Consider the following 10,912-nt stretch of genomic DNA (forward strand, 5'->3'; position numbering starts at 1 on the left):
CCCTGAGCCAGGTGGGTACCTGGACAGGATAAATAATTTAGCACTTCCTTCAACTTGCTAGTCTTTAAGGATCAGCCCAACATTTCCTTAGAGGGACAGCGCTGATGGAGGACACCCACGGCAGCATCAGCCTCCCCTCTATTTTTGAGCAATTCCATCCTGGCTTCAAATATGCATCCTCTGCCCAGCAAAACCAGAACTCTGCAGCTAACGAGGCCTACTCTCTCTGGAGCATACTCTTGTGAGCATCTGGGCTTAAACTGCCCTGGGGAAGGGTCCTTCCCTCCTTATCCCCACCAGAAGCAACTTATCAAAGAATTCCAGTCCACTTGCTAGCTGTGAGAGCTTAGGCAAATTACTTAACCTCTCTGTTCCTTAGTCTACTTATCTGTAAAATGGGAATATTAGTAGTACTGAGCTCATGAGACTATAACTGAGGATTAAATGAGAAAGTGCTTAGAAGAGTGCCTGGCATATAGTAACCCCTCAATAATATTATTATTTCAACAGACGAGGTCCCTGTGTAAGGGGGCTGAGAATGTGGCAGGACTCCCTTCCCACTCCCAGCGACAAGGCCTAGAACAGAGTCAACACTGCTCAGCCCTTTCCTAGGCAGTGGCTGGGCCAGCCCCTAACAACACGTAGCACAGACTCCTCTCAGGTATTGAGCACTCGTTGTGTGCCAGACCCCAGTTTTATTGGCATCAGCTCACAGAACCATCACCAGCCCTGGGAATGGGTACTATTTTTATCCCCAGTTTTCAGAGCAGGAAACTGAGACTCCAGGAGGCAGCAAACCTTGGAACTGGAGCTGGGTCTCTCTGATGCCTGGCTTGCTCCCACCACATTGTCCTGAAATTCTTTGTTTACGGCTGGCTTTCCCCTCTTGGCTGCAGAAGGCCCGCCTCAGTCTCATTCATGGTTTTATTTTACTCCCAGGGTCCCCTGTGTCTAAACCTGCCCAGGAGCAAATGGATGAATGAGCCTACCAGGCAAGCCCCTGCTCCGCCTTCCGGGCCCAGTTCTCACCCTGTTTGGCATGTCCAGTGCAAGCTGGAATTGGGAGGGGGCTGGACAGAGGAATTTCCAGCCTCTGGGGAGTCAGGAGCAGAGGGTAGGGGGAAAGAGGGGAGAAAGCGAAAGTGAAGGGAGCCGGCAGCCCCTGTGAGGAGGCGCAGACAGGGAAGGAAATCTCCCGGGCAATAATTCATCGCTCAGGAAGCAGCAGCCTGGCCTGGGGCTGTGTGTGGGACTGGCCCGGCGGGGAGGGGGCTGTGCAGGCTGCTTCTCCTCCTCCCCAAAGCCCAGCCTGGCCAGGGTCACGGTCAAACGGTGGAGGGGGTGGGGATGCAGGTGTGAGAACAGACTCTCCTGCAGACCCTGGTCCTGAACACTTAAGGGGTTCCCCACCCAGCATCCACAGGAAACCCCTCAAGCCCCCTCCACCCCACTTTCTGGCCTGGGTCAGCAAAGTCTGGAAAGCACAGCACGGCAGAGCCAGGAGGCATCTTCGAGAAAGCTGAGGCCCAAAAGAGCCAAAATGTACCTAGAAGCTTTTCACCTCCGCTCTCTGTGCTCTCTCTGCCTAACTGGCTGACATTTGGGCTGAAGAGAAAGGTTCTTTTCAAGGCCAAGTGGATGCTGGCTTAGCTGCTGCCGGGGACAGAACAGGGAAGCAGGCCTGAGTGAGATGGGACCCCAGCAGCCATCATCAGCTCAGCGATTCTTCCCAGTGCCTCTGAGGAGGTAACAGCCTGAGCAAGCTAAGGTTGCTGGAAGGAAGGAAGGCTTTGAGGAAAGACAGCCTTTGTGTGCCGATGTGGGGGATGGGGTGAGAGTCTAAGAGGTAGTGCAGCCAGCCTGCTGGGGTAGCACCCCACTCACCACCTGTCACACTGAGGGCCAGAGCTCCCTTATCTGTGAGTCAGGGCCACTGTCTTACAACCTCTGCTGGGCACAGTAAAGTACTCAGCACAGGGGTCTGGCACCCAGTAGGACCTCAACCAAAATGCCAGCTCTGTGAGCAGAGAGAGTTTCTTTTTTTCGTATCTGTATCCTCAGACCTAAAACCATGCCTGGCACATAGTAGGGGCCCAACTAATATTTGCTGAATGAATAAACAAATGAATGGAACTACTAGTATATGTGTGTTTTGGTTTTGTTTGGCCTCAGTGTGTGTGTGTGTGTGTATGTGTGTGTGTGTGTGTGTGTGTCTGTGTGTAAGTTTGTCCTCCGGGACGCGATACTCCGAATCCTTATTTGGAAAGATTATAGCGTCTCTCCAGTGTCCTCATGGACAGCACCACTGTCACCACCAGTTTGTACAGAACGTGGATTCCTGGGCTGCATTCCAAAAATGCCGAATCAGCACGGAGGCAATCTGGGAATCGGTAATGGCAAAGCTCCTTCCCCCATTCTCATGCACATGAAATTTGCAGAATGACAGGATTAGAATTCGACCGCAGGAAGACCTGAGCTCGCTTCTCTGCCATCCACGTTCCGAACCAGAAAACTAAGGCCAAGAGAGAAGGTACCTGCCCGCGGTCTCCAAGGTGGTCTAGGCTGAGGCACGAAGTGCGGTTCTGGGCTCGCCCCAGCCCACCCTCCCAGACCTCCGGCGTTCGCCGGCTGGACAGCAGGGACTGAGAGCCTTCGGGGTGGGCCGCCAGCTCCCGGGCCGCTTTCAACCTGGGGAGCGGGGGCGGTGGGCGCGTCGCCATTGGCCGGGGCGTGGCGAGTGCGTCCCCATTAGCCAATCGGAGCCCCCCGCCCCCGGGCTGGGCGGCCTCGTGATTGGTCCCTCCCTCGGCTATAAGGCGGCGGCCCGCTGGGCCGTGGGAGCGCGGGAGCGCACGGCTGGGCGCGGCTAGCCGAGGGCCCGGAGCTCGCAGGGACACTGCCGGCGCCCATGGCGTTCGCGCTGCTGCGCCCCGTCGGCGCGCACGTGCTGTACCCCGACGTGCGGCTGCTGAGCGAGGACGAGGAGAACCGCAGCGAGAGCGACGCGTCGGACCAGTCGTTCGGCTGCTGCGAGGGCCTGGAGGCGGCGCGGCGCGGCCCGGGCCCCGGGGGCGGGCGGCGGGCAGGAGGCGGCCCGGGCCCCGTGGTGGTGGTGCGACAGCGGCAGGCGGCCAACGCGCGGGAGCGGGACCGCACGCAGAGCGTGAACACGGCCTTCGTCGCGCTGCGCACGCTCATCCCCACCGAGCCGGTGGACCGAAAGCTGTCCAAGATCGAGACACTGCGCCTGGCGTCCAGCTACATCGCGCACCTCGCCAACGTGCTGCTGCTGGGCGACGCGGCCGACGACGGGCAGCCGTGCTTCCGCGCGGTCGGCAGCGCCAAGAGCGCCGTCCCCGCCGCCGCCGCCGCCGCCGACGGCCGCCAGCCGCGCTCCATCTGCACCTTCTGCCTCAGCAACCAGCGCAAGGGGGTGAGTGCCCGGTGCGCCCGACTGCGGCGCGGGGTCGCCGGGGACTGGACTCCCGGGGTACCAAAGAGAGGCAGAGACCTCAATGAGGCGAGAGGGAAGCGCCTGGGAATTAGTGGTGGTGGGGCGCCCCAAGCCCAGGGGTTGGTGTGGCACAGAGCCACCCGCTTCATGTCCCCCAAACAGAAATGGTGCAGGGAAGCCCGGAGCTCGGTCTGATTTACTTGCTCACGGAGGGGTACTCCCTCCAACCACAGCTGTGCTGTGCCGCCTGCCTTCTAGGAAGAGAGTATGAGGACAGACAGCAGAGGCCATCGTGCACTGAGCAATTCCTCCGTGCTCGATGTCCGTCTCAGCCTCATTTTTACCTTCACAAAAATCCCGTCCTTCACAAAAATCCCGTCCAGCAGGTAGTTTTCCTGCCCATTTTGTCACTGATGAGGATCTGAGGCTCAGGGGGCTGAGACCACAGGCCCGCATTCGCTCAGCTAGGGACCCGGGATGCAGGCTCTGGGCTCCCGGGTGTGTGTTGCCTGAGCAACCCCCACCTTGAAACAATCGTCCCCCTTCCTAAGACCTGGCAGAAGAGCAGGAGACTGAGAAGAAAAGGGGACACATACCCCCAACCAAGAGCCAGCAGTACCCGGTAGATGAGGGTCCCCTGAGAGCACGCAGCCCCCAAAGGCATGCGGTGGTGGGAGAGGACACTCGGGTCAGCTGCACAGAGCTGGAGCTACGCTCCTGTGGCGTTTCCTGGGTAGCACGTGAGCCGGGCTGGTAGGGCTGGGTGGGTGCTGGGCAGCAGCACAGGTTGCCAGGGGCCCTCTTGGCTGAAAGTTGACCCAGGTCCCAAAGAGCCTGCTTCATCTTCAGCCTGTCCCTCTTTCCAGCATAAAGGAACCTGTCTGTGTGACAACTTTAGATTCCAGCAGCTTCCCTCATTTGCATCTGGGGGAACTGAGGCTGAGAGAGTCCTGCCTGCCTTTTGGGGGCCAAGTGAAAGCGCATGGGGAATGGAAGTCAGGGCCCCGACTGCCCGGTCTTTGGTTCTCACGGCTGCCCTTGGTTTCTTGCTCCACCCTGTCCTGGGGAGGCCTTAGTGTACTGGCCTCATCCCACCCCCTTCTGGCTCATCAGACTCCCGGCCTGGCTTCTCACCACTTGGCTGCCTCAGTTTCCCAGAGTCAGTCTTCTTGGCCTCAGACTAGTATCTTCTTGAGGGTCCCTGCTGCTCCCAGCTGTGGGCCCCAGTCAGTACCCCAGGCTGGCCTGGGAAACAGGGGTGGGCCTTCAGGCATCTGGCCTGGGGTGTGAAGGGCTGATGGGGCCCTCGGTGACACTCTCTGACCACCCCTCTCCCCTTCATTCAGTTCAGCAGCCCTTAACTACCTAACAGCTGCCTCTGCTGGCTCTGGGAACACGCAGAGAAGCAGGTTGCGGGTCCCCACCCACCAGCCCAGAACTCAGTGCAGCATCAGGGCCACGGCGGGGGAGGAAGACAGGGATACTGTGGTAGAATGGTGGGGCAGGGGGAGCACAAAGGGATGGCCAGAGCCCAGGGAAGCCCGCAGCCCAGGTGAGCGCTGACGAGGCTTCTGTGCTCAGTTCCTGAGGGATGCTTGGGAACAGAGGCAGGCGAGGGGTGCAGGGAAGAGTGTTCTGGAAGCGAGCACAGCAACAACAGGGCCTAGAGAAGGATGAAGGAAGAAGTTAAAGGTGACAGAGCACAGAGGGGAGGCAGAGACTGGCCAATGACATTGACGACAGCAGTCTTTGTGAGCACTGATCTGTGCTAAGCACTCTCACCAGTTGTCATTAAAATCCCTCAACAGCCAGGGAGAAAGGCGCTAGGTTATCCCCACCTGCTCAGAGATGCTGCCACTGGTTCAGACACAGCCAATGATGGAGCCAGGATTCAAACTCAGGCCTGCCTGATTGGGCAGTGGGGAAGGTTAGAGAGGGAGGGCCCTGTATCTGTCACATACCCACCCCGGAGTCAGGCAGACCTGGAGCGGGCTCCCTTGCAGATCTCGGGCCTGGCCCACAGCTCACGGGGCCTAGCTGCTTCCCTGGGATCTGTCTGTGGGACCAAGAACCCAGCCAAATTTGGTGCAGAAACCATGCTGTCAACTCCACAGCCTCCTCTGGGAATCAGCGAGAGGGGCGATCCTGGCCAGCCGTGGCCCCTCAGAGACTTGGATGGAGGAAAATAAAATTGGCTGTCTTGGGGAGCCCCTGCTCCCTTATGAGCTTTGGGGGCCAGAGAGCTCCAAGGCCCCAGATCCTATCCCTCCACGCTGAGCTCCCACCTCCCTCCCATCCTGGCTGGTCTGGAGCTGGGGTCACCACGGAAGCAGTTCCCTCTAGCACCTTCCCACTTAAGGAGGGGTTAGGTGTGGCCCTCTGTTGTGGAAATAGCCAGTGGGAGATGGAAAGGGGGCTCTTGTCTCTGGTCTGTTTTCCCTTTTGTTACCAGGGGGGCGAGGGGTGGACAGGGTCATCTTGTAAGGCTCTCGCCTGTGGGTGTCCCCAGCTTTGGAGCCACCATTACCAGATGACGCTGATGACGTTAATAATACTTGTGAACATTTATTGAATACTTACTTTGTTCCTGACACTGTGCTAAGGGCTTTACCTACCTTCGTTGGCGTAATCCTGTATCTTGTGTACACTGTTAGCTTGTGTCATTCTGTAAAGTAACTCCCCTTTACAGGTGGGGAAACTGAGGCTTGGTGAGATGAAATCCTTTGCCTGAGGTCCACCATGGCAGAGCAGAGATTGGAGCCCAGGTCTGTCTTACTTGAGCCCAGTTCCTAACCGTGTTGCTTCTTTAGACCCTTGGCGCTGAGTTCCTAAGGAACAAGCAAATGGGGACCTAGTCAGCTCCTCTTCTAAGCACTCTTGACAGTTTGCACAGCTGCATTCACATTCAACTGTACCTTGGGGGTGCCAAGTAGAATCATTTTGGCCCCAATGCATTGATGAAGAAACTGAGGTTCAGGGAGGTGGACAGTCCCAGCATTCTCAAGGGACCCAGGTCTCTGCATGGCCTCCAGATGCGGAGCAGGAGGCGGCTCTCCCTGGCCCTGAGGACTTAAAGACTGAAAGGGGGGAAGCCAGTGTTCCATCCCTCAGCCTCGACGCTGCCCCCACCCCCGCTTCTGTCCCCCCTTCTCAGCTGCTCCTGCCAGAGTTTGTCTGAGAAGCCCAAGCCCCAGGCTCTGCTGGGACCGTGGCCTCAGCCCTCAAAATAGCCCTGCCTGTGAATGAACATGCTGTCCCTTGGCCGCGAGAGCCTCGAGGGAGGCTGGGCTCGCATCTGGATGGATCTGCCCCAACCTGGGTGCGGGGGCGGAGGGAGGCAGGGGGCAGAGCTCCCAGATGGTCAGCTGTTCTCTAGATGGGCTGAGAAAGCGGCCTTTTCCATCATCGTCTAGCTGGGCCCAGGGCAATAAGCATTTGCAGTGGGATTTCAGACACCTCTGTGTCCCAGAAACAGGACCACTTGTTGGACAATGTGGATTTCTAGCCCAGCTCCTTCACCAACTGGCTGGGTGCCTCTGGGCCAGTCACTCGAAGGCTGGAGGCCATGAAGGGGGGGGTGCTCTGAAGTGTGTGGCCTCACCGGCTTACACAGAAGGTGAAACCCACATATCCAACCTGAAAATGTCCATGAGAGGGGCTAGAAGAGACCACCCCTGTAGGGTGAGGGACTGCTGTCTTTAGGGACTGCCCCCGTTAGCTCATCTTCAGTGGTGTGGCCACCACTTGATTCCAACAGCATCGATGGGCACCTGCTCCAAGCCAGGTCCCAGGCTGGAAACGGGGCCACAGAGTGCAGAACTCTTTTCTCTACCACTCCCTGAGCTCCTAGCTCAGAGAGGGAACAGAGGAGAGACCCTGCCTTCTCCTGAGCTGTATCCTGGTGGGATGTCCCCAGAAAAGCAGGAAGTGCCAGGCCATTTCAGAAATAGAGAGACCTTCCCAGGGAGACAAGGCGTGGGAGCGTATGCCTGGCAAAGGGAACACCGTGAGTGAAGGCAAGGAGGCCAGAAACCCAGTCTACTTTTGAAGGTGGATGAGTCAGCCACTGCTATACGGTCAGGCAATGGGGAGAACCACCAGGAGGTTGGTTTTGCCCTTGAGTGTGCTTTAAAATGTATTCGATTTTTTAAAAAGCAACAGATCACATGGGGAAGAAATGAAAAAGGTAAATATATATATATATATGTAGTGTGGGAGAGCCTCTCTCCCATCCTGTGTCCCCATCATGGAATTCCTCTCTGAGAAAACCCATTAGCGATTTCCCATGTGGACGTCTCTCTAGAACTCTCAGCACACAGGAGCATTCACTCAGGCTGCCACTTGCTTGTGTCCTTAAACAATGTCATTCGACAGCATTCCCTATGAGTCCATAAAGACTTTCTTCTGCTTTCTGTTGCTGAGAACCTTATTGTGTGGCTAAACTGTGATTTATTTATCAAGTCCCCTATTGTTGGACACAGAGGTTAGTTCCAGTGTTCACGTTGACATGATCGAACCTCCTAACACCTCTTTCTCCCTTCCTGCAGGGTGGCCGTCGTGACCTGGGTGGCAGCTGCTTGAAGGTGAGGGGGGTGACCCCCCTTAGAGGGCCACGGAGATGAATCTGGGCCCCTGTGGCATTTGCTCCAAGCAGGACCCCAGAGAAGGAGACCAGGAGCCAGCCACTGGCTGCACACGGGAGAAGACCCCAGGAGCCGAGCCCACCCTTTCTTTGTGTAGGGACCAGGGGACAATGGCCTGGGCCCGGGACCCTCTGGGCAGGGTCCCTGGGACATCTCCACCCTGCCCTGGAGAGCTGTGAGGACCCATCCAGCCTGCCCAGCACTGGCTGGTCAGAGACAAGGCAAAACTTTTGGAAACACAAAGACTGTTGGTGACAGAGAGTATGTGCGTGTCTGTGCATGAGTGTGGGTGTTTGTGAGAGAGAGATAATTGGTGAGTTTAAAATAAAAGATATTTTTAAATAAAAAGCATCATTCCCAGCTGAGGAAGGGAAGGACCTGTGGACACTGGAGGTCAGAGGCGGCCCCTCCCCTGGACCTAGAAAGAAGCTCGGGTTACAGGTGCGGCCCTGAGCTCTGGAGGGCGTGGGGCTGGGGCAAGGGGAGCCCCCTCTCCGGAAGGAGAAAGAACCAAGCTTGTCTCGCAGTCTGCCGGTGATCAAATGTTCTTGATCAACTGTTAGGTGTCTGCTGTGGTTGGTAAAGAAATCTTAATTTTATTTATTTTTGAATAAGGACTATATTCATTTCATTCACACGGCTCAAAATTTAAGAGGTACAAGGGGATATATCGTGAAAAGTCCCTCTGCCCTCGTGCTGTAGCCATCAGCCCTCCTCTCTGCAGGCAGCCTTGGCCACCAGTGTTCTGCGACGTCCCATTCCTTACAAATAATCAAGCAAATACACACGTAACAGCACATTGCACACACTTTCTGCTCCCTCTTTTTTTTTTTTTTTTTTGAGACAGAGTCTCGCCCTGTTGCCCAGGCTAGAGTGAGTGCCGTGGCGTCAGCCTAGCTCACAGCAACCTCAAACTCCTGGGCTCAAGCGATCCTCCTGCCTCAGCCTCCTGAGTAGCTGGGACTACAGGCATGCGCCACCATGCCTGGCTAATTTTTTCTATATATATTAGTTGGCCAATTAATTTCTTTCTATTTTTAGTAGAGACGGGGTCTCTCTCTTGCTCAGGCTGGTCTCGAACTCCTGGCCTTGAGCGATCCTCCCGCCTCGGCCTCCCAGAGTGCTAGGATTACAGGCGTGAGCCACCACGCCCAGCCTACCTTTTTCTTTTCTTAATATAGCTCGGTATCATTCTAAATCTGTACCTAAAGGGCGTCCTCATTTCTTCATTAGCTTCTTATTATTCCACTTTATCAGTGCACTGTACTTTAATCCGTCCCTCGCTGACGCCATCACAAACAAGCCTATGCATGAGGCTGCGTAGGCATGTAGTTTCCACATGTGCAAACAAGTATATGCTAAAGAGAAATATTCCTATTCCTGTTTGAGCTGAGACTTGGAGGACCAATGACGCCCAAAGGCATGTGGCAGGGTGACACCATGACGTCTGTCCTCTTTAAAACCCAAAGCAGCTCCTTGCCCTGCCCTGGAGGTGCCCCGGGTGGAACACCAGCCCCAGTTAGCCGGCTTACACTCCCAGCAGCTCTGGGAGGTAGGGGCTGGTGTCGCCCTCAGACGACAGACAACAGCCGCCCTTTCCCCGGCAAGGTACGCTCATAAGCCTATCTCAAACTTTCATTTGTTTAACAGACACTTTTATTTAGCTTTCACTGACTGAAGTCTGGCTCCAGAGCCCACGTTCCCATCCCTCTGCTGTGCCCCACCCACCCTGCACCTTGGACCCTCTAACTGAGGCTGCCCATTTTGCAGATCAGCAAACAGATTGCCGAGCACCCTCTGTGAGCCAGGTGTTGTGCCAGATGCCACAGGGTGAGGCTGACCCACCTGATCTTCCAGACGAAAACGGAGACCCAGGGAGCACAAGGGAGTCGCCCAGATTGCCAGCCCCGTGTTGGAGCGGACCATGAAACCGCCACACTCAGCCCCTTTGGTATGAGAAGTGGAGGAAGGACGGCCCCAAGGGGCCAGGGTCCCGCCCAGAGAACTTTCCAAGCGCCCTCTACCTCACTTCGCCCGTGTTCCAGGGACACCGGTCGTGCCTATCCTGTGTCCCAGCGTGGCTGCGCTTCCCCCTTTGGGAGCTGATTAGGAAAGCACATTGCTTTCCCTGGGCCTACCCTGGTCCAGGTACAGGCGGCCTCTGGCAAAGCCACAGGAAAAAGACTGTGGCTTTGTCAATGGCAGGAAGCCTGGGAGTGGGGGCAGAGCAGACACTTGGGTGCTCGGGCTGGAGGCCCACTCTGCCACCAGGCTTGCTGGGTGACTCTGAGATACCACTTGACCTCTCTGGGCCTCCCTGGCCCAATCTCTAAGCACTGAAAGCAGCTAGAACAGAAAGGTATGTATTTATTTTGCTTCGTTAAATAGTTTTTAACAGACCATTCATGCATGAGTAAGTAATTCAAGTCGCGTCCAATAGCACACAGTGAAAAGCACATACCTCCCGCAGGCTCCTCCCCAAAGGGAACTGCTGTTAGCAGTTTCCTGTGTCCTTCCACAAGGGCGCTACAGCGATTACTATTTCTGCAAAAAATATTTGTAGGTTTCTCTGCTTATGGTTTCGTTGTAAAAAGAATTAAAAATGCTACAAGACCCTAGAAATATCACCCATCCCGAAGACAACCACCGTCAACACTATAACCCTGCGGAGTGTTTTTTAAACACACACTTCCACATGCACATCCTCAGTCCTTTACAGCATACTAAGTTGAAACTTTTTATCAAAGTATAAGGTGCATTCAGGAAAGTGCACAGCTCCACGAATTTTCTCAAGCTGAGTGAAACCAGGTTGAGT

At 55.9% G+C, this 10,912-nt stretch overlaps 1 protein-coding gene across 1 annotated transcript; it reads left to right on the forward strand.

Moving 5' to 3' along the window:
• Positions 1 to 2,841: 2,841 nt before the first annotated feature.
• On the forward strand, positions 2,842 to 8,697 carry TCF15 (transcription factor 15). The gene is made up of 2 exons (XM_012755296.3): positions 2,842 to 3,433; positions 8,002 to 8,697. The coding sequence occupies exons 1-2, from the start codon at positions 2,909 to 2,911 to the stop codon at positions 8,074 to 8,076; spliced, it is 600 nt and encodes a 199-aa protein (XP_012610750.1). The 5' UTR covers positions 2,842 to 2,908; the 3' UTR covers positions 8,077 to 8,697.
• Positions 8,698 to 10,912: the final 2,215 nt, after the last annotated feature.

The sequence above is a fragment of the Microcebus murinus genome, chromosome 16 (genome assembly GCF_040939455.1).
Source record: "Microcebus murinus isolate Inina chromosome 16, M.murinus_Inina_mat1.0, whole genome shotgun sequence".
Lineage (NCBI taxonomy): Eukaryota > Metazoa > Chordata > Mammalia > Primates > Cheirogaleidae > Microcebus > Microcebus murinus.